The sequence below is a fragment of the Alosa sapidissima genome, chromosome 15 (genome assembly GCF_018492685.1).
Source record: "Alosa sapidissima isolate fAloSap1 chromosome 15, fAloSap1.pri, whole genome shotgun sequence".
In the NCBI taxonomy this organism is placed as follows: domain Eukaryota; kingdom Metazoa; phylum Chordata; class Actinopteri; order Clupeiformes; family Clupeidae; genus Alosa; species Alosa sapidissima.
Window position 1 is genome coordinate 4,609,279 of NC_055971.1, and position 23,539 is coordinate 4,632,817.

At 42.1% G+C, this 23,539-nt stretch overlaps 1 protein-coding gene across 2 annotated transcripts in view; it reads left to right on the top strand.

Annotated features, from left to right (window-relative positions):
- Positions 1–20,341, top strand: part of nf1a (neurofibromin 1a) — an 86,041-nt gene extending 65,700 nt beyond the window's left edge. Inside the window, exons 41-58 of one of the 2 annotated variants that reach the window (XM_042064730.1) lie at positions 90–369; positions 659–873; positions 1,176–1,237; positions 1,529–1,670; positions 2,215–2,316; positions 3,153–3,293; positions 4,940–5,066; positions 5,327–5,458; positions 7,003–7,138; positions 7,400–7,557; positions 7,851–7,973; positions 8,212–8,330; positions 8,761–8,861; positions 9,670–9,812; positions 10,851–10,897; positions 11,425–11,641; positions 14,121–14,174; positions 20,079–20,341. In XM_042064730.1, coding sequence (XP_041920664.1) covers positions 90–369; positions 659–873; positions 1,176–1,237; positions 1,529–1,670; positions 2,215–2,316; positions 3,153–3,293; positions 4,940–5,066; positions 5,327–5,458; positions 7,003–7,138; positions 7,400–7,557; positions 7,851–7,973; positions 8,212–8,330; positions 8,761–8,861; positions 9,670–9,812; positions 10,851–10,897; positions 11,425–11,641; positions 14,121–14,174; positions 20,079–20,221 — 2,442 coding nt within the window. In that variant the 3' untranslated portion in view covers positions 20,222–20,341. The remainder of the gene's footprint in view (positions 1–89; positions 370–658; positions 874–1,175; positions 1,238–1,528; positions 1,671–2,214; positions 2,317–3,152; positions 3,294–4,939; positions 5,067–5,326; positions 5,459–7,002; positions 7,139–7,399; positions 7,558–7,850; positions 7,974–8,211; positions 8,331–8,760; positions 8,862–9,669; positions 9,813–10,850; positions 10,898–11,424; positions 11,642–14,120; positions 14,175–20,078) is intronic. The other variant, XM_042064731.1, reaches the window with a different exon arrangement.
- The last annotated feature ends 3,198 nt before the right edge of the window (positions 20,342–23,539 follow it).

Consider the following 23,539-nt stretch of genomic DNA (forward strand, 5'->3'; position numbering starts at 1 on the left):
TGCAAATATATATAAGTAGTGCAGATACAATGGCTGCTTCACATAATTATGCTGACTTGACACATGTAAACATGAACTTATTTGCTCAGGTGATCGGCCGCATGTGTAAGATCATTGACAAGACGTGCCTGTCGCCGACGCCCACGCTGGAGCAGCACCTGATGTGGGACGACATCGCCATCCTGGCGCGCTACATGCTCATGCTGTCCTTCAACAACTCGCTGGACGTGGCAGCGCACCTGCCCTACCTGTTCCACGTGGTGACGCTGCTGGTAGCCACGGGCCCGCTGTCGCTCCGCGCCTCCACCCACGGCCTGGTCATCAACATCATCCACTCGCTCTGCACGTGCGCCCAGCTCTGCTTCAGCGGTGAGCTGCCCACCGCACGTCCTGCCACTTTCACGTCCAAGAGAGTAGTATGGGGGGGGGGGGCAACTTCCTAGTCAGTCATCCTTGAAAAATGAAAAAAATAATATAATTTTGTCTTTGAGTTGTTTTCTTAATTTGTCTCAATTCCCACTCTTTGGAGTTGCCAAGTCCTTAGATGTAACAATTAATTAGCTGATCAGGACAAAGGCCTCAGAAGAAGGTAATCATGTAGGTGTCTTTTACTGAAACATCCTAACATTTGTTTTTTTTTTTTTTTTTTTTATGACAGAGGAGACGAAGCAGGTTCTTCGCCTAAGTTTGACAGAATTCTCACTGCCCAAGTTTTACCTGCTATTTGGCATCAGCAAGGTGAAATCGGCAGCTGTCATCGCTTTCCGCTCCAGTTACCGTGACCGGTCGTTCTCCCCGGGGTCGTACGAGCGCGAGACGTTTGCCCTGTCCTCACTGGAGACGGTCACCGAGGCCCTGCTGGAGATCATGGAGGTCGCCATCCAACATCTGTTTGTAGTTTGTCCGTCTGTCTCTGTCCTTTGTCTACATGTGTGTTGTCATCGTCTCCCTCCTCTTCCTCTCTCTCCTCTCCATGGCATGCTGTTGACACTTTCAACATATACTTAGTTGCTGACTGAGAACCCACAGCACAGTACATGTGCAGCACTATGTGTGCTGTACTCCATAGCATGTATGTAAACCTGTGAGCAAGCGCCAGCCTTTCATGTCTCCTCTGTCCGGCCCTGCTTAGAGAGGCCCTGAGTAGTGCTCTAACTCTGCTATGTTCCCCATAGGCCTGTATGAGAGACATCCCAGGCTGCAAGTGGCTGGATCAGTGGACAGAACTGGCCCAAAAGTGAGTAGACGTGCTGCAGCAGCAAGGCTTATGGCAGCCCTGCCCATCAGTCTCACTCTGCTGAGGGCTATTCTTTATCTGGACATCGTCCATCTTTATTTCCGTTTACCACATGCTGTCTTTTTTTGTTTGTTTTTTTCTCTTCGCATCTCTTCATGTCGATGTCTGTTTTTGCCTTTCATACTCTAATGCTTTCCTTCTGTTTCGCTTTGCCACCTCCACCTCTCTCTCTCCCTCTCTCTCTCCCTCTCTCTCTCCCTCTCTCTCTCTCTCTCTGTCTCCATCTCTCAGGTTTGCGTTTCAGTATAACCCTTCTCTGCAGCCGCGGGCTCTGGTGGTTTTTGGCTGCATCAGTAAGCGTGTGACTCACGGCCAGATCAAGCAGATCATCCGCATCCTCAGCAAGGCCAGCCCCCTGCTCAGTATCGATCGAGTGAGTGTCATCCCTGACCCCAACACACACACACACACACAAATGGAGAACTGTATGCTTTTGTAGACTAATTTGATTTTACTGCACCAGTGCCAAAATAATGCTTCAGAAATGCATACAGCATTTCATCTGAACTACATTTTTAAATCAAATGAAATAATGTATAGCTACAGTTGGGCTGTTGATGTGTTCACGGTGATGTTCTTTAGCTTGTCTGTGTTTGTGTTATGTATGATAGCATGGACACATGGCTTTGTTTGTACTAAGCGCTCTCTGCACAGTGACTCTGTTGTTGTCAGCTCTGGGTGCTGTGCAGAGCTGTGTGGTGGTGCGGTGGTGCCATGCCTCTGCAGGTTGTCTCCTGCTCTCCTTGTCCTCGCCCCAATGCCTCAGCTGATTTAATGAACCCATTCCTCCCTCCCTCATTGACTCTATCTATCTCTCTCTCTCCATCACTGTCTCCCTCTCTCTCCTCATCTACCTCATTGTTACTCCCCCTCTCCTCTCCTCTCCTCTCCTGTCTCTGTCTCTCACGCTCACCCAGGGTCTGGAGTGTTGTTTAAAGGGCTCAGATAATTACAACAGTCAGGTTCTCATTGAGGCTACAGTCATCGCTCTGACCAAACTGCAGCCCCTCCTGCCTAAGGTATGAAAACCGCTGGCATCCTTTGGAGCCTCTAGATAGCTAGATTAGTGCCTACATTACCCGATGACACCCTGCACTGCTCAGAATGAATTATTGTATTTCATTAAAAGTAGATCTTGAGTATAGAGTTGTTTCACAGTTAGTTTAAATAAATTATTGATATTCAATTGGTTTGTGTAGTTGAGTTTAGTTCATGTGTTATATTTGTGCTCCGTAAAAGCTTGTACAAGGTCCATTTCCTTTTACTGTGGCTTTGTGGCTTTTAAATGAATTTGTGTGTGTGTGTGTGTGTGTCCTATATACTGAAGACAAGAAAAAAGTATTTTATCATGTATCATAATCAGAGGCGGACATCCTGGTTCCAGAAAGTAAAAGTCCTGTCATATTCTTTCTACCTGTGCACTTAACACAGGTGATATCACTAGTTATCTGATCTACCTGGCTGCTAATTAGGATAAGCTGGTTTACTAAATGGTTGGATCAAATACTTGGCAGGACTTTAACTTTCTGAACCGGCTGTCCGCCTCTGATCGTAATCTCATACAATGTTGCCAATGCAGACTATGTGAAATATTTAAACACCCTATATCTGCTGTTTATTTTAAGTTATACAACAGTTAAGTCTGGTTGAACAATTTGTAAGCTTAAATTTCTGATTGGTCAAGAGACATTCCATGAGTGGGGATATCCAAGGAATGTTAGTTCAAGTGACAAGTGTAGAATAACATTCAAGCTACAGTACAATAGAAGACCTATAATGAACAATAAATACTTTACATACGTAAGGTAGCGATGAAGCAATGATTTGGTTTCAGTGTGTGTGTGTGTGTGTCCAGGACTCCCCCATGCACAGGGCTCTGTTCTGGGTGGCGGTGGCTGTTCTGCAGCTGGACGAGGTGAACCTCTACTCGGCGGGCACTGCACTGCTGGAGCAGAACCTGCACACCCTCGACAGCCTCCGGGTGTTCAACGATAAGGTGCATACACACACTAACACACACCACACGAGCAGGGCACTTCAAGCAAGCCACACCAGTAGGCTCTAGGTCCTCACCCAGATTAGCATACACTTGAGCATATGCAGATATGCAGACAATCCCACATGCACACACTCACACACACAAATGCACACAGACATTCACACATTCTTTTGTGTACACTCATATCACTTTGTGAAGAAATAGAAATATTCTTAATCAACTTTTATGTCATTAAAGTTGCTCATGCTGCAGTATGCCTATGGTGCCTTCTAAATCTTTAAACCCACAGGCCTACCGCTCAGTACTATTCCTCATTGAATCACTTGAAATCAATAGTCCCAGTTTGTGGGCGTAGTGTTCCCCCTCAGCGGTCAAGCCCACTGTTGCTCTGTGTGAGGACAGAAGAGTGCTGCTTACTGACCGACTGACTGACTGTCTGTCTTCTATCCCCTTTCTGTTCTCTGATGAATTTACAAATGAAGACACATAGTGAGCCCTGTCAGTGTTGGTGAAAGCCCAAAGGCTTTGTGACCGACATGTATAGTCATACACACACACACACACACACACACACACACAGTGTGTACGGGGAGAGACAGGCTGTGACTGAGATGAAGAGAAGGAGACAAGGAGCAACTGTATGATGGAGAGAGAAAGACTGAGGCAGTCAGAGAGACTCCATAGAGCATGCAAGAGAGGGAGAAGTAGTGCAATAGAATGGGACTACTACTGCTGTGTCTATATGTAGGGGTGTGTGTGTGTGTGCGCGCGCGCCCATGTAAGTGAGAACGCTCCTGTGACTTGTGTAGCATGCAGGCTTGTCAGAAGAAGTCAGGACCTCTGGCCTTTTGCTTAAGGCTCAGCCAGTCTCAGGGCAGAACTGAGAATTATTTTTAGCAGTGGCTCGTACTCCAGAGTTTAAGATCATTTTTCACACAGCACTTTGAATGACCACACATTTATCCCCACGTTTAGGTCTGCCCTCAAGGCCTCATACTGCTGCCCATGTATGAAAGGGCCTCTCAGTGCCTAGTATTGCTGTACTTTTGATTTGTTTTTTCCTTGACTGCCAGTTACATCAAAATATTTGCTGAAGCCTTTAGTTCTAGCCGTCTAGATACTTTACTGATTTGCATTTTAAAGAATCCCATAATATCAGTACATAAAATAACCGCTACAAATAACATCTCTTAACAGTTGCTACTGAGTTTAAAGAGGCATTCTAGAGTTTTGATCTAAAACTAGTGAGCTACCTTTCTACAATGTGTAGAAACCTTGCAAGTGCCACCACCTACCAGAAATTGGCACTAATTGAAGCTTGCAAACTTAACATCAACAATGCATCTTTTGGGCTATTACTGCTATGAACGCTTTTGTATTCATTTTTTTGCATGGTGTTCTGACTCGAACCACAGAACTACACATTGCATAGCCTATACAACTTGTGGACATGACATGGCCATATTCCATCAAAATGATATAGTCGCTCATAAAACAAATTCCTTGAAAAGTGTTGGATTGTGTGACTTTAACAATGGAGTAATAACTTGAATAACACCAGTGTGAAACAGCACCCTTGTGGTTCATGGAGGCTGTCCTCTGACATTAGCGTGGCATCTCAAAGGAGCCCTCTGTCTCTCCAGAGTCCTGAGGAAGTCTTCATGGAGATTCGCAAGCCTCTGGAGTGGCATTGCAAACAGATGGATCACTTTGTGGGCCTCAACTTCACCTCCAACTTCAACTTTGCTCTAGTGGGACATTTGCTGAAAGGTGAGACCCACTGGGAAAGATGTACTTCACAGATCCCAAATAGCAGATGGCCCTGGCCAGTGAAGGTGTCTTGTCTGTGCCATTGGCTGTAAGACTGTAATTGCATAGGTCTGCACTAAAGTGAAGTAAAAGCCCCTCCATCTCTCTTCTTTTCTGCATCTCATCCTTCTCTCTTTTCTTGACTTTTCTCCAGTCCTCTTATCTGCTCCTCATGCCCTTCTCCTATCCCTTTTAACTTGCTGTGTCTGTGCCTCCTGCAGGCTACAGACACCCCTCGTCCAGCACGGTAGCCCGGACCGTGCGCATCCTCCACACACTACTGGGGCTGGTGGCCAAACACATGGGCTGTGACCGCTTTGAAGTGAACACCCAGAGTGTGGCCTATCTAGCAGGTGGGTCTGGAATAACATACACAACTAGAAATGTAATGCCAGAGGAATTACAATAGTGGATGGAAAGCTGCTGGCTTAATGTTGGTGGGGAAATTCCTGAAAAAAAAACATTGAATCACTTAATCTTTGAGTTCATACAAACCCTCGTACCAAAAAACCTTGTGTGTCAAGGCGTTCTTGAGATATAACACTCAAGGTGTTTTTGACCTTGACATTTGACCTTTGACCTCCAACATCAATTCACTTCATCTTTGAGTCCATACAAACACTCGTACCAAATTTCAGGCATGTATGTCAAGGCATTCTTGAGATATCGTGCTCAGAGTGTTCATGGACTTGACCTTTGACCTCCAACATCAACTCACTTCATCTTTGAGTCCATTCAAACACTTGTACCAAATTTGAAGCATATGCGTCAAACCGTTCTGGAGATATAATGCGCAAAGCATGAGATATGGCTGTGACTTATTTTGACACACGGGAAACACTTAAACAGGATGTGTAGTTTTGGGGAGCGCCACATCAAAGATGGTTGATTACGAAGATACTTCCTGATAGGCCATTTCCTGTCCCCTGGTCTATGGCAGAATCCAAGAATTTCCCAGAATTTGTCAAAGCCCTATTTTTCTGAGCAATGGATGCACATTTCGGACACGTTATCATGATCTCCAAACCCTCCTCCCCATTTCAGGAGAATGTTGTGACAGTATGACCCTCCAGTCGGGAGAAAATCAACATTAATGAAGGTGTACACCAAGTTTGTTTTGTACTCCGGCTTCTGTCTGGCGTGGAACCGAGGCGTTCAAATGTCAGTCATACGTCAGTGACACGCCCCTGTGCAGGCGGGGACTGAACCAGAGCACGTCTCTGACTGAACTCCACTTTGCCCTCATAGACATGAACTAGGACTACCCATCTTGCTAAGCATTAATTATCTTTTGCCACATTGTATGCATTAGAAGCTGAGACCGTTGGATTCACAGGTGACACCTGTGCCAGTGTTCTGATTAGCCCGGGAACTACTCTTGGAGCTTAACGAGCGCAGCTGGCTTTAGGCCATTATGACATCACAGCCATTCAAGTCTATGGGGGGAAAATTTGCTTTTTAACATTTTAGAAATCTGAAAAATCTGAAAAATAACTCTTGCCCCACTCCAGACCTTCAGAACGGTTATTTCAACATGTCTGTACGTGAAGCGGTTAGAGTCGCATTCATTCTTGAAAAGGTAAAAAGAAAAGGTTATAATAATAAGAAGAAGCTAGATTTCAAGATAGTGGATTCTATCCACTATAATTACAAAATAACGTCTCTGTAATGTTCTTGTTTAATGTTCTTGTTCTGTAAAGTGCTTTTTTATCACCTACACAACAACTTTCGGCTTTCCGACAATATTAGCAGCACCGGCAAACTCTACAAATGACACAGTGCCAGTAGAGTAGTGCTTGTAGCACATTCCACTGTGTTCCTTTGCTCTCTGCTGCATTGGGCCGTTGAAGTGTGATTTGTAGGAGCAAGTAAGTGACTTTGGCTCCGCTCTGTGCAGCTCTCCTCACCGTCTCAGAGGAAGTGCGCAGCCGATGCAGTCTCAAGCACAGGAAGTCGCTGCTAATCGCCGATGTCACCATGGAGAGCGTTTCCATGGACACGTTCTCTGTGTACCATAGCGACCCAGGCTGCAGGTACTAAATAGACTTTTCTGGCTTGTTTATTTTATTATTATTATTATGCCAATGCTAACTCTGTTGTGTAGATTGCTGCTCTCTAAACTGTAGCATGTTCTTTGTTTTAGTCTACAGGTATGTCTTAAATATATTATGTTGAATGCAATTTATTGAAATCATCAAAAGTAACAGAACAGAAACACTGCTAAATATGAAGCTATGGTGAGGGAAATTCGAGTAGAGTTTGCATGGTCATCCCCATCCTCCATCTTGTCACAGGACACTGAGGGAGAACCAACCCTGGACGTCTCCCAAAGTGACTGAGCGCTACCTGGCGGCTTACTACCCCACTGTCGGCCAGATCAGCCCTCGCACACGCAAGTCCATGAGCCTGGACATGGGGCAGCCCTCACAGGCCAACACCAAGAAGCTACTAGGTAGACCAATCATACAATTCAGCCGTATTCAACTTCCGCTAGGGATTGTGAACATGCTTAAGGACAGTCCACTGGCTGAAACACCCATCCATCATGTCCCATTATGGTGCTTTTGTTTGAAACTACCAAGCTAACCAGCTAACAGCCACCAGACTTGGGTAGATGCAGGAGTGATTTGGGGGTGTGTGGTCTGCACTAAACGTGTATGTATGTGACTGACTGGTTTCCCTAGTAACACACCTAATCTGATTGCTTGTGTGTTTGTGTTTGTGTTTGTGCACGTGCATGCTTAGGCACCAGGAAGAGCTTTGATCACTTGATATCGGACTCAAAAGCACCAAAGAGGCCAGACATGGAGTCAGGCATGACCACTCCTCCAAAGATGAGGAGAGTGGCTGAGAACGACTATGAGATAGGTGAGAAGGGGTGTGTGTGTGTGTGAGGGAGCGAGAGAGAGAGTGTGTGAGTGCAGTATGGAGTTTGTGTGTGTGTGCGTGTGTGTGCGTGTGCGTGCGTGTGTGTGTGTGTGTGTGTTTGTGAGGGAGCGAGCAAGAGAGAGAGAGAGAGAGAGTGTGTGAGTGCAGTATGGAGTTTGTGTGTGTGTGTGGTATACGTGTACATTAATGTAACTCTTGACTGTCCTGCCTCTCGCAGAGACTCAAAGAATAGCCAACTCTCACCTCCGCAAGGTGTCTGTGTCCGAGTCAAACGTGCTTCTGGACGAGGAAGTGCTCCAAGACCCCAAAATCCAGGCTCTCCTGGTCACTGTGCTGGTGAGAGGAAGCTTTTGGCCTCTTCTATATTCCTCCTGCTGTGTCCATTTGTATCTGCCTGGCGCTCTGTCTTCATTTGTCTCTCCCTGTTTAGGAATTTGTCCATATTTAGTCTCTCTGTCCGTCTCCATCACACTTCCCTTCACTGCTGCTCTTGCTTGTTGTGATATCTGTCCCTCTCACTTTCATCTCGTGTCACTCTCGCTCTCTCTCTTATTCTCTCACTCTGTCCGTCTCTCTCCATCTCATCGTGCACTATTCCTGTCATGTTGTTTTTAGCTCTCCCTGCCCCCTCCCCTAAAGCATTAATCAAGTGATTTTATCTGGATGAGGGACCATATTGATTAAGCGCTGTTTGTTTGTTTGTTTGTGTGTGTGTGTGTGTGTGTGTGTGTGTGTGTGTGTGTGTGTTCGTGTTCGTGTCGTCCAGGCAACCTTGGTGAAGTACACCACGGATGAATTTCACCAGAGGATTCTGTATGAGTACCTGGCCGAGGCCAGTGTGGTCTTCCCAAAGGTCTTCCCAGTTGTGTAAGTGACCATTCACTAGATCCCTTGTCTGATTAGCTGCTGGCTCTCAGCTGCTGCTGGACTCAGACCCTGTCTGCTGGACTAACTCCAGGCAGACTGTCCAGCCAGGCTGCAGGCCCACTGCCACCAGTAACAGACTGGCCTTATCCAGCTTCAGGAAATGAGTGATTCAGCATAAAAAGGGCTGATGGGTTAGAAAAGCAATATGGCGTATCCACTTCCTGTTAGCCTGGGAGCTTTTATATACTTAAGAAAACTCTACGTAACTTTTAATGGTGGGCCTGAAAAAGTTAATTTTCTTTGGCTTTTAAGCTAATAAACAGATAGATAATAAATTGCATAATAATGAATATTACAGAAATGATAAAGACATTGTTTCATTTGGCTATGACTATGATTTCATTGTAATACAATCATAATAATTTAATGAATAATGTCACAGCAACTCTGTTCGGCCACCACTTGTTAGACTTTTTGTTAGACTTTGCGTAAGACTTTTCTTTTATAGGTTCTTATAGAAGCTCTCCTTTCACCCACTTATCTCACTGATGCCCAACCTGCATTTGAGCCTAATCTGTTTGTGTTTCTTTCTGTCTGTGCCTCTGTCTGTCCGTATGTCTGTCTCTCTCTGTGTGTGTGTGTGTGTGTGTGTGTACGTTTGTGTGTGTACGTTTGTGTGTGTACGTTTGTGTGTGTGCGCTTTTGTGTGTGTGTGTGTGTGTGTGCGTGTGTGTGTGCGTGTGTGTGTGTGTGTGAGTGTGCGTGCATGTGTGTGCGTGCGCATGTGTGTGTGCTGTGTGATATCCAGCCACACGCTCCTGGACTCCAAGATCAACAACCTGCTGTCCATGTGCCAGGATCCGAACCTGCTGAACCCAGTGCATGGCATCGTGCAGAGTGTGGTGTACCACGAGGAGTCGCCCCCGCAGTACCAGCCCCTATACCTGCAGAGTAAACCCACAGCCCTCTCATCTCGCACACATGCCCAGTGTCCTCTTTCACTTTCCACATCTACCAGACTGTCTCATTGATCTTTGTGTTCTCGTTTGAACTCTCCTTTCACTACCCACTTGCAGTGCACACACAGCTTTCACTCTGACTCATCCACGCATCTGACTTCTGTGACTCTGTCACTCACACTCACACACTTCCTGTCCCAGAGCTAGTCAGTCACTCTGCCAGTCCGCCCAGGAGTGTTTGTGCTCATGTGCTGTGTACGGACTGGCTGTAAGGCTCTCTGTTTAGTGGATGAGTTGCAGACGTTAACAGGCTTGTGCCCCATTGGTTTCCACCTTGACATTTATCACTCTTGTCAATAGAGCTGAACTGGCTGTGTTTAGTGAGCCCAGACTGCTGTGTTTAGCCCTTGAGTGCATTTTATACCACAGCTCACATTATTGTCCCTTCCTCCCTTGACCCGCCACCCCCCTCTCTCTCTTACTGTTGTTCCTCTCTCCCTCTCTTTCTCTCTCTCTCTCCTCACTCCCCCTCCCTCTCCCTCTCTCTCACTATTACTCCTCTCTCTATCCCCCCTCTCGCTCTCTCTCTCATTCTCTCGCAAGCTCTCTCTTGCACTCTCTCTCCCCCTCCCTCCCTCTCCCTCTCTCACTATTGCGCCTCTCTCTACCCCCCCTCTTTCTCTCACTGTCACTCTTTTCAATTCAATTTCATTCAATTCAATTCAATGGAGCTTTATTGACATTACTCAGTGAAACAGTGTTGTCAAAACATACATATTTTAACAAAATAATACAAACAGATACAATATATTTGGGGAAAAAAGAGAGGAATAAAACATAATCAATTCAGTAGTATATAAAAAGAATAACTACATTTACAGTATATAAGTAATATTAGCTATAAAGCTATAATATTGTCTCTCTCTCAATGTGGCTCCTCTCCCCCTCTCTTTCTTTCTCTCCCTCCCTCACTGTCACTCCTCTCTCTCTCTCGCGCTGTCGCTCCTCTCTCCTCCCCTCTGGCTGGCAGGCTTCGGCTTCAACGGGCTCTGGAGGTTCGCTGGTCCCTTCTCAAAGGTAAGATTAATAGCTCCTCTTATTTGCTTTTCATTTTCCCCGCAGGAAGCACTGTAAAGGAAAAAAAGTGCCGGGTAAGCAGTCCCCCCCTCCTCCCCTGCCATTCCTCCCCTCCCTCTGTTCTCCAACCACATCTGCAGATTGGCTGGAAATGGATCAACTGACACCATCTTGTTGCCACCATACCCTCCCTGCTTCTCTTGCTCCCCCCTCCCCAAACATCAGCTCTCTCTGCAGCTGTGTGTGTGTGTGTGTGTGTGTATCAGAGACATCTCAGTCTTATTCCCGCTCATCTGCACTGAGGGCTCTTGTCTCAGTCCAATTCCTGATGCTCTGCACAGCACAAGGGCTAGCACATACTTGCCGGTCAGACTGATGTTTGTGATTTGGGAACTAAATGACTCATGTTGTCTTTGATTCATTCGTTCTTTATTTTTCCTTTGATTTCTTTTTTCCTTATCTTCATCTCTCTCTTTGTCACTCACTCTGATCCCAAACGTTTGCTACTCGCCAACCTCTGCCCTCAGCAAACCCAGATCCCCGACTATGCCGAGCTGGTGGTGAAGTTCCTGGACGCTCTGATCGACACCTACCTGCCGGGAATCGAGGAGGAGGCCAGTGAAGAGTCTCTGCGCACGCCCACGTCTCCTTACCCACCACCCCAACAGAGTCAGCTCAGCATCACAGCCAACCTGAACCTCTCCAACTCCATGACCTCACTGGCCACCTCACAGCACTCACCAGGTCAGCCAGGCGCTACATACATACATACATACATACATACATGCATACATACATACATGCATACATACATGCATACATACATACATACATACATACATACATACCGGTATGTACATACGTACGTACGTACATACATACATACATACATACATACATACATACATACATACATACATACATACATGGGTACATACGTCCATACATACGTACATTCATACGTTTTGCATGTACATACATACACACCAGACACACACACACAAACACAAACACACAAACAGTCACACATTATACATGCACACAGACAACCATACTTTTTTTTTCAGTTCACATGTACAGAATTCATGTATGCACGCATAATAAGCCAGCCAACATCAGGCCAAACTCTGGTGCATGTGGAGAAGGGTCATAAGCATAGTTACTATGCATACTTAGAACTAATCACACACAAACACACACAATCAAGATCACAGGTCAGAAATCACAGGTGCGTGGTCACCTAAACCTGTTGCATAGTGGCTACTGTTTCTTCTGTTCTTCTGCACTTGTAACCTGGTATGAAATGTTCCTGTGTCATCCATGTATCCCACTCTGCTCCACACCTGCATGTGGTTTGTCCTGCCTTTGTATCCCTTCTCCTGCTCTCCCAAACACACACACACACACACACACACACACACACAGCGTCAGGAAGTAATGGAACACATGTAACAGGATTACGTATTTAAAATACAAAATATGAGTAACTGTATTTAAATACAATTGCAAATTAAATGGGTGGTATTCAGAATACACTGATCAATTTAAGTTAAATCATTAATTTAAATCATTATAACATGTAGGCCAAGGCTTTTGAAACTCAAATTCAAATATTTTCTAATCACACTGTAGCCTATATATCTTTCGGATGGCTTCTTTCTCTTTCCCTCTCTGTTTATATCAATAGCCTAAATTAAAAACCTCTCAGGAAATGAAGAATGTAAAATGAGTTTGGTTGTATAGGCCAATATGGCCTATATCCAGCCAGCATGTTTTAAGCCAGTGATAGGTTCTCGTTTCTTGACAGAGTGTTCTGCAAAAAAGGCATATAACCCCTTGTGCTGTTAAAATTAATCCAAAACAAATCTATGTATACCTTGTTTGGGATTTGGTAGTCTTTTAGCCTATGTGCAGGCAGAACATCTCTGTGCTATGAAACAGTGTTTCATAGCTCATAGCCTGATATATCAATCCATCCTCACTGACTGTAAACCAGGTTGTGGATTTTTGACATTAGCTATGGGTCTTAAAACAAATCACATAACTATTGCATCCACTGCTAATACAAATTAATGCAATGCTGATGTAATCCAAAGTATTCAGAATATGTTACAAAGTACATTTTAGGGCATGTATTCTGTAATCTGTAGTGGAATACATTTTAAATGTAACCTACCCCACACTACACACACACACACACACACACACACACACAGCCCACACCTCCATGGCATCCTGGAGTGTAACGTAGAGATGATGGAATCAATTTCCGGCACTATCATCACTTTTCGATAGTGAAGGTCACCTTTCCTTGTTCACCATCACCTTTGTAGTGCTAGTAGTATTAGTCTGTGGAACAGCTGGTCATAGCATGTTTCCCTGACCTTCTCCTCCAACTAAGTGTCTGTTTGAACCCTTTCATATCCATGGCTGATGTCTGTCTGGAATATTCTACCCGCTCCCTTCCATCATTGCTTTTTGCACTAGACTTTACAGGTGCTGGCCAAGTTTTCTATGTCATGTTGACTGAGGTGCAAAAATCTGTTGCCACAAATCAAAAACTAAAAGGATGGTAGTACCTAAATATAAATGTGTTTTTAGTTGCATTTTTGTTTTAATAATTTTTGTTTTCTCTATTTGTCCAAATATAGTAGTATTTATTTAAAATGCAATATTCTGAAAGCAGAAGAACTGTATATATTCATTATAGGCCTATGTTTCACTTCCATTGGGGCTGCTAATGTGTTATTAAATTGTTGTGTCCTTTTACTCAGAGCTGTAGACTGTATGGCTCTGCTTGTGCTTGTTCCGTACTGCCCTCTAGTGGATATGTTCAGGACAGCACTGTATAGCAGGACAGTGAGGACATGCTTTATTAAGTGTCATTAGTCTTCTTGTATGTCATATTTGAAACACATCTTAATACTATACTAAGTTTCTTTCTATAAACACCTCTTAGGTCATAAGCCACGGCACAGATACAATCATCCATCTTAAATTATCATATTTATCTTTTTGTTTTTGGTGTTGCATTAGTTTGCTTTCTAAGGTTAGTTTATTTTGCTTTGCTTTCTCTGGGAAAGTTTACTATGACTGTGGTATGTCTTTCATTTATTTTCTATCTGTTTTCTCTCTTTTTTTTCATTGCTGTAGTCATTCATTCTTGTTTTTTTCCTTTTTCCATTCTCTCTTCTCCCCTTTCTCTTTGTCTCTCTGGGCCAAGCTTCTCTGCCGAGCTCTAAGTCGGCAGTTTTCCCACAACACCTCGTCCTACCAGGTACTACTCTCACCTTCAGCCCGCTGTGACAGGTGTGAAGTAGGAGCCTTTACCCAAAAGCACACCGAACAGAAACCCTCTCTCTCTGTGATCCTATATACACATGCAACCATATATGCATATATAGAGAGAAAGCAGAAATGAAATGTAATGCTGTAATGGTGCAATACAGTTGAGAGTGGGTCCAAAACAGTTCCCCTGCTTTTTGGAGGCATAGGATGTTTGGATAATGGCTGTACAGCAGTCTTAAGATGCCAATCAAACATAGTTTTGTGTGGATAAGGACCAGTCATGAAGTCATAGGTGACTTCATGTGCTTTTTGTTTCAGCAACCCCTGTCAAAAAAAGCAGATGTAAACCCCAATATTGCTGTCTCTGTCAATTAAACCGCAGATCAAAGCAGAGCAATTGGCCAGTCATTTTAATACTGTATAAACGCCCTAAAATCTCTAGCTTGCATTAGGTGCCCCCTGGTGTTCAATACGCCACTTTCATTGAATCTTTTATTAAGCTGTGATTATCTGCATAACATCATTGTGGATGGGACACCTTGTATGTTGAGGGCATGGGTCTCCCCATGATCAATAATAGCACACAAAAAACACTTTTGTCATATTAATGGCATAATTGCAGTGTAACAATACATCATAAGCAATTTAATTTCAAGTCAAACTTAGCATAAGAACTTTATGCATATGTGTTACCATTAGGGCTGCAACAATGAAGTGATACTTCAATTAGTTGGCAACTATTACATTTATCGGTTAATCAATTTAGGTCAATCAATTTAGGTAATTTTTTTTAAGGAAAATGCCTCAAAATTAGCAGATTGCAGCTTCTTAAACTTTAATATTTTCTGCTTTACTCACTCCTCAGTAAGTAAACTAAATATGTTTGGTGTTTGGAAAAAACAAGGCATTTGAGGACAAAATCTTAGATTCAGGGGAACACTTATCAGCATTTTCTTCACCATTTTCAACATCATCTCATTGATTAAACAACTTAATTGATAAACTTAAACAACTTAATTGATAAAATAATCAACAGATTAATTGACTATGAAAATAATAAATATAGCTGCAAGCAGCAATGAGGGGGCCAAGGAGAGGGGCCGGAGTAACCATGGCAACGAAATGCTGTTAGCTCAATGCTGCAATCAGACGTATGGCCATAAGCTGTCAAAGCAAGTTTCACGTCTAACACGTCAAAAGTTACAAGGCAAAATGCATTTTTGCTAATTGCAGTGACCCTAGAGGTCAAAGGTCACAAAATTTCTTCGCCATTCACCTGATGGGGTCATGAGTCCATGTACCAAGTTTGGTTTTGATACATGCAACGATTGCTGAGATATGAGCTCACTTCCTGTTTGGCGGCTTCGCCACAAATTTCGATTGGATGATTGGCGAACGCTTTTATTAATTGTTACAGAAATAAATGAAGTGACAAGGCATGGTCTGAAGATGGTCTGTGCCAATTTTGGTGAAGATCAGATGAAATTTGTGACCTGTGCGAAATTGTTGGTGTTTTTGATCAAATCAAATATGGCGGCCGAATAAATTATATTGATGTGACAAGTTGCCCTCAGTTGACCTAAGGACCTTTCACAGTATTACCAGACACCACTAGTATAATTTAATTCTAAGCACAGCAGCAGCTACAGGCCAAAAGGCATGTTTGTGAATTACAGCGCCCCCTAGAGGTCAAAGGTCACCATTTCTTGAGGGTCCTCCTGATGGGGTCATGAGTCAATGTACCAAGATTGGTTTTGATACATGCAAGGGTTGCTGAGATATGAGCTCACTTCCTGTTTGGCGGCTTCGTCACAAATTTTGATTGGCTTTTACGGGCGAACGGTAATACTTTCGAAGACAAAAAGTGATAACTTTTGTGAGGCTTTGTCTGAAGATGATCTGTGTCAAATTTGGTGGGAATCAGAGAAAGTATGTGACCCCTGATACATTTTAAGTGTTTTTGATGAAATCCAAAATGGCGGAAAATCCATCATGGCGGAAAATGACGTCATAGGGTGCGTTGAACTCGGCTTGGTCCAAGGATTCCAACAATACCTGACTTTTGAAAATCGGACCAACAGGTCAAAAGTTACGTGCATGAACGCACGTCCAACTTTGGCCTGTTGGTGGCGCTAGAGGGTTCGAGTTGCCGACATGAAACTTGGTGACATGAATCATGGGACCGTCCCCAATCAGTGTGCCAAATTTCCCAACTTTTTACCATACGGTTCTATAGGCTGCCATAGACTCCCATTGCATATAATAATAATAATAGGAAAACGTAGAAACACAATGAGGTCCTCGCAGCTTCTCTGCTTGGCCCCCAATTAGTTGCAACCTTAGTTGCCATTAAGTATAGCCAGTATATTAAGTATAGCTAGATTGTATATTAGAGCAGATCAATTTGAATGCTATTAATGCAGATTTGACATTAATACAGAGAAATGGTAAATGCGGTAACAGCAGAAAACAATCAAAGTTGAATCCCATTTTCACTTTTGCATCTGTTCCTCTGTCAGTGGAATGGAGAAGATAGACACCTGTGAAGTCAATATTAACTAGGAAAGGAAATGCAGTGCATGCAAAGTTGTTGCTGGGTTGGTTGCTAGGGTAATTATAGTGGTTGCTATGCTGTAAAAGTGGTTGCTAGGTTATTGCTAGGGTACTTAAGGTGGTTGCTAGGCTGTTGCTAAGGTAATTATAGTGGTTGCTATGCTATAAAAGTGGTTGCTAGGTTGTTGCTAGGGTATTTAAGGTGGTTGCTAGGTTGTTGCTAGGATAATGATAGTGGTTGCTATGCTATAAAAGTGGTAACTAGGTTGTTGCTAGGGTAATTGTAGTGGTTGCTATGCTATAAAAGTGGTTGCTAGGTTGTTGCTAGGGTATTTAAGGCGGTTGCTAGGCTGTTGCTAGGATAATGATAGTGGTTGCTATGCTATAAAAGTGGTTGCTAGGTTGTTGCTAGGGTAATTGTAGTGGTTGCTATGCTATAAAAATGGTTGCTAGGTTGTTGCTAGGGTATTTAAGGTGGTTGCTAGGCTGTTGCTATGCTATAGAAGTGGTTGCTAGGTTGTTGCTAGGGTATTTAAGGTGGTTGCTAGGTTGTTGCTAGGATAATGATAGTGGTTGCTATGCTATAAAAGTGGTTGCTAGGTTGTTGCTAGGGTACTTAATGTGGTTGCTAGGCTGTTGCTAAGGTAATTATAGTGGTTGCTATGCTATAAAAGTGGTAACTAGGTTGTTGCTAGGGTAATTGTAGTGGTTGCTATGCTATTAAAGTGGTTGCTAGGTTGTTGCTAGGGTATTTAAGGTGGTTGCTAGGCTGTTGCTAGGATAATGATGGTGGTTGCTATGCTATAAAAGTGGTTGCTAGGTTGTTGCTAGGGTCATTGTAGTGGTTGCTATGCTATAAAAGTGGTTGCTAGGTTGTTGCTAGGGTATTTAAGGTGGTTGCTAGGCTGTTGCTAGGATAATGATAGTGGTTGCTAGGCTATAAAAGTGGTTGCTAGGTTGTTGCTAGGGTACTTAAGGTGGTTGCTAGGCTGTTGCTAGGATAATGATAGTGGTTGCTATGCTATAAAAGTGGTTGCTAGGGTCATTATAGTGGTTACCATGCTATGAAATGTGTAAATAGTAAAAAAAAGTAAGAATAGTTAAAAGTTATTGAAATTGGGAGAAATAGATAGATAGAGAAAGTGAAGAAAAAGAAGTGAAAGAAACTTGGGATGAGAAGTGAGCTATTCAGTTGAATGGAGAGGGACACACAGGAAGAGGTTCCATTCAAGTTGCTGCAGGCAGTCAGTGAGAGAGCACAGGTGCAGTTGATTGCATTCTATTTCCTTAATAGCCTATTATGATGTCATAAAGGCAATGTTAAGTCTATGGAGAACTTTAAGTTTAGTTTCTTTAATATCTCAAAAAGTAAAAGTCGTAGAAATATGAAAAGTCATAGAACGAAAATTTAGAGCAAGAGCTACGTGACGAAATTTGAACCAAGTTTCTACGATAAGCGGTTCAAGCCAAATTAGGGCCTGGAAGAATAATAATAATAACTAGAAATGCAATTCCAAGGAATTACCAGTGCATGAAAATGCTAAAGTTGTGATGTAAAATATCATGTATAGTTAAAACAGATAATACAGAGATGGTTACTACGGTGATGCTAGGATAGACATGGTGGTTGCATAGCTTAATAAAAGTTGATAGTTTAAAAGTGGACTGTTTAAAAGCTGAATGTAGATAGTTTAAAAGTTGTTGATAGACAGTAGATAGTTTAAAAGTTGTTGATAGACAGCTAGTTTAATAGATAGTTTAATGATAGTTTAAAAGTAGACCGTTTAAAAGTTGAAGGTAAATAGTTTAAAAGTTGTTGACAGACTGGAAGTTGAATGAATGTTGATATTCAAATAGTTTAATGGCTGTGTATAGGTAGATATTTGACGATAACTGAAAGTTGGAATGGCTCTAATGTTTGCTAGCAGTTATGCTAAGATTTGTAATTCTGTTAACCATGCTACTTAGCTAATGTTTTATAGTAGTGCTAGCAATTCTAACATGCTAACCATGCTACTTAGCTAACTTAACTAACATTTTCTAGCAGTTTTGCTAAACATTTTCTAGCAGTTTTGCTAACTACGCTAGCAATGCTAACATGCTAACTATGTTAACCATGTGACTTAGTTAACCAAGCTTATCATTTTTAGTAGTTATGCTAACTAGCATGTTAACTATGTTAACCATGTTACTTAGCTAACTTAGCTAATCATTTTTAGTAGTTATGCTAAACATGCTAACTAGCATGCTAACTATGCTAACCATGTTACTTAGCTAACTATGCTAACCATATTACTTAGCTAACTTAGCTAATCATTTTTAGTAGTTTTGTTAACTATGCTAACTAGCATGCTAACATGCTAGCATGTTAACTATGCTAACCATATTACTTAGCTAACCTAGCTAATCATTTTTAGCAGTTTTGCTAAAAATGCTAACTAGCATGCTAACTATGCTAACCATGTGACTTAGCTAACCTAGCTAATCATTTTTAGCAGTTTTGCTAAAAATGCTAGCAATGCTAACCATGCTAACTAGCTACAGTGGGTAGGAGTCATAGTTGATGAAAAGTGTTGACAGTTGATGACAAGTTAAAAGTTGTTGATAGACAGCTAGTGAATGTAGATAGTTTAAAAGTTGTTGATAGAAAGCTAGTTTAATAGATAGATAGTTTAAAAGTAGACCGTTTAAAAGTTGAATGTAAAAAGTTCAGTAGTTTAATGGGTTACATTGTTTAACAGTGGATTATTGTAGTGAGGACTTTTATTTTGAAACAGTTTTGGGCAGAGGAAACAGTTGAATAGGATGTGTAGTCTTAATTGACCCAGATTGTATGCTTAAAGCCTGAGGCTGCAGGTGGCCTGAACACCTGCCATAGGATTCTAATTGCTTAACGGCCGTATTATGATGTCACAATCGCCAATGTTAAGTCTATGGGGATTTTTAAAAAGTTTTTCTTTAATAGTTTAAAAAGTTTCAAAGTTGAAAAGTCATACCAACCCGATCTGTTTAAAGACCTACGTTACAAAGTTTGAATGAAGTTTCTAAGTTAAACTGTTCAAGAGAAATTGCGTACGGAAAAAGTGGTAAGCGGAATAATAATAAGAAGTTGCCTAGGAAGAACAGTACAGTGCATTTTCATGCACTGTAATAATAAGTCAGAAGAAGCCCATGGAATAACAATACAGTGCATTTGCATGCACTGTAATAAGTAATATGCAATCCTGACATTCCTCCTCACTAAACTAAAATCAGCTGTACAGTTATTCTCTGTAACGGTTATTCTCACTTTCTGGCAGTCTCTGTAACTTTCTAACTTCTGTCCCCCCTTTGTCCTCAGGTATCGATAAGGAGAACGTGGAGCTGTCGCCTACCACAGGCCACACTAACAGTGGCCGCACACGGCACGGCTCGGCAAGCCAAGTGCAGAAGCAGCGCAGTGCGGGCAGCTTCAAGAGGCCCAGCATAAAAAAGATCGTCTGATGGTCAGAGAGCAGCCCTGGAGATGGGCAGAGAGGGGAGGAGCGGGCAGCCCCGCAGCCCACCCCACTCTTCCACTCATCCCCAAGTGCTTCCTTTTTCTCTCTCTCTGCTCCAGTTTTTTAAGCATCTCTCCGTTTTAAACTCTTGTCCTTTTTTTACCAAGCTCCGTTTAAAAAATGTTGACTCTCAGCCATTCGTTCTTGGATGTTGTTGATGCATTCACACAACAGTGGCCAGCTGAATATGGAGAGTTGCTCACAGGAGATGAAACTCTGCTAAAGTGTAGAGGCCTGTTTGAACCAACAGCTCTGTGAAACAAAGCAAAGCAAAGCCACAGGGGCTTGTGGGGCACCTCAATCAGGGCAGAGCTGGCGGGCCTCAAATTGCACATTTGTGTCCTGGTTCAACAGATTGTGGCCTTTTGTGTTTTTCCCATGGAGAACAGTCAACCCTTAGTTTTGGAAACAAAGGAACTCCGCTCAAGTTCCCCTCATGTTGTGAATATTCTGAATTTACCTTACGGTCGCAGAAAGTGAGCAGATCTCTCACAGGCTGCCTTATTCAGGCAACCACTCAAATCATTGTATACAAAAAGAGAAATGTGACATTCAGTTGGACCACAGAGGTTACAGCTGACCGAATGACCATTTCATCAAGGAATCCCCTTTTCCCTCTGATTCTCCATGAGCTTTGGAGAAAGAAGACCTCATATCTCCCTACAGAAAGGGCAGTGGTGAACCAAACATGGCTTTCCATCACTTTCTACCTGTTGTTTGTCATGGTACATTTTGATGAGAGATGAAATCCAAGAATGTCCTGTGTAGGGAAACTCTGATATCCACAGTCTTGAAACCTGGCGAGGATTGGGGACAGCATACTAATCTTACCCAGATGTACATATGAAAGTCATACAAAGTTATATATGTAAATAATTACAGAGGACAAAATTGCAAGACTCTTCACATATACTGGGGTTGTTGTTTTATTCATGGTGTGCCTTCATCAGGGTTTTTGTAGTTTGAAAACAGGAAAAAATGAAGTAAAATTTTGCTGACGAAGGGAAGTACAGGTACTAATTACTAGAGACTCGTTCTTTTTCTTTTTCATTTTTCTTGTCCATATAACTCGAGTGCTGCATTGTAAAACAGTACAGTATTCTATGATCGACAGAAATATTACAAGCATCATTACTCTGCCTGAAAAAGTATTTAACCTGTAAAGGGACTCCTCAAGTAAGGATGGAGTCATGCTATTTTGTTTCTTTTCCTTTTATGCATTGTTCATCCACTGACACCCATAGCAAGACACTAACAAACTATATAGATCAATGCAAAAAAATGTAAATAGTGCGAAAGGCTTTACTTTATGGGTGAGGAATGAGTTGATTTGTTTACAGTCTGGTGATATGACCAGGAAATCAGTGTAATATGCAAAAAACACCAAAATAAGTAAGGCATGAGAACGTTGAGTTTTTCTCTCCACCTAATTACAGGAACAATCAAGCCAATTAGTTGTTCGAAGTTAACAGCATCACAAAGTGAAGGATATCCCTTCTGTGCCCCAGTGATAAGAAAATTATAAGTTGTATTCAATGTCTAGCAACAACGTGAGAAACAACGTTCCTTCATTGTTTGTAACTCTAGTTCTGTGACTGCACATTGATATTGTTTGTTCTCCCTCACTTCAGTCAATCCACAGGTAGGAAACATTTTATCCCAGTTAAGGACTTTATGTGAGGTTTTGACTGAGAACTTTGACTGAAAGCAAATCCTGAATGCATGGCAGCAAACATAGTGACACTGCACCAAAGACTATCTTGCACTATGGCAAATTATCATTTTAGTTTGAGCTTACATTACTGGTCTCAGTGGATAAACTAGGAAAGACTTGTAACAAGTAACCACTGCTTCCCTACAGAACGTAAGTGGATAGGTGTGAAATTATCTCTGCCATTTTTTTTTTTTTATTATTATTTTTTTATTTTCCTGAGCTTTGAATGTTTGCCTGTTTGTTGACACCATTACTGACATCCAGTGATGCTGCATACGTGCTTAAAATCATGGAATTTTGCCATGTAGTTTCTATGAAAAAGGGAGACTGCTAGGCAATCAAGTAGAGAAGTTAGTATGATCCAGATTATTAGAGGATCTTGACATGGCCAGCTTAATATGTTTTAAATTATGTAGACATGGTCTTCATCATATCAAAGGGAAACTAAAACTATGGAATACAAGCATCAGGACAAACTTGGCCTAACCTCTATAAAGATGAAACCAAAGTTAATAAAATACCTAAAAAGTACTAAAGAACTCATAAGCTATCTCTGACCACTATCATTTGAAACATGTTCCCTTTAAACATTTGATTTATTGATTGCATTGAGAATCGAGGGTCTCCTCATAGTTCTGTCTGGGGAAAAATAGGGACCAAACACAAGAACATTTTCCCAAGTGTTATACTACAAATTTTATTACCGCTATATACAATTTGTTTTGAAATAGCCTATGTGGTATGTGAAAGGGGTGTCATTATGATGTCCATTTTCAAACCATTTGCTGCAAGAGAACCACATGAAGGCCATGTGCATCTGTCCTGGTAATGTTTTAACAATATGCTTTGATTTATGGTACAGTAACTTAAACCATGGTTTAGACTGCACTTATAATTGTCTCTTAACCCAACTAGTGGCATCTTAAATATTGCTTGAAACGACTGAGGAACTCAAGATCCTAATTTTGACTCCTGAGATAGAGCATCTGTCTTAGTAATAAACAGAATTGAATCCAAAGTGCTGTTTTCCGATGTTCCCCATGGCTCCTCCAGGCTCATCAGAGTACATATGGATACAGTATGTTGTTTACTTGATATCCATCTGATCGGGATTATTTGAAAATCTATCAAAGAGCCCTCATTTTTTGAAAACGGCACATAAAACAAGTGTAGCTTGTTATTAAATCCATGGGCTGTCTTTGAAGGACAAAAAAGCATTACCAGTTGTTTCCCCAATACTGGTCTGTATGTGCAGAAGCCTGAAGTTAAATTGTGCCAAAATTTATGTCTAAGTAGGAGTTAAATGCATGTTGTTTGTTTTATTTTATTGCTTGTTTATTCTTTGTTTCTATTCTTTATTTTCTTTGTTTGTTTTTATAAGTATGCCCTTGTAATCAATGTTTAAATTGCACCAAATACTTTGTAAGGTGAGAAAGATGGCCTATATGGTACTGTTACCAAGAGTGCTTTTATAAGACAAAAAAGGTACAGATTGAATGTGAAAATAGAAGAACCCGACACTTTTTAAATATACATAGCTTAGGGTTC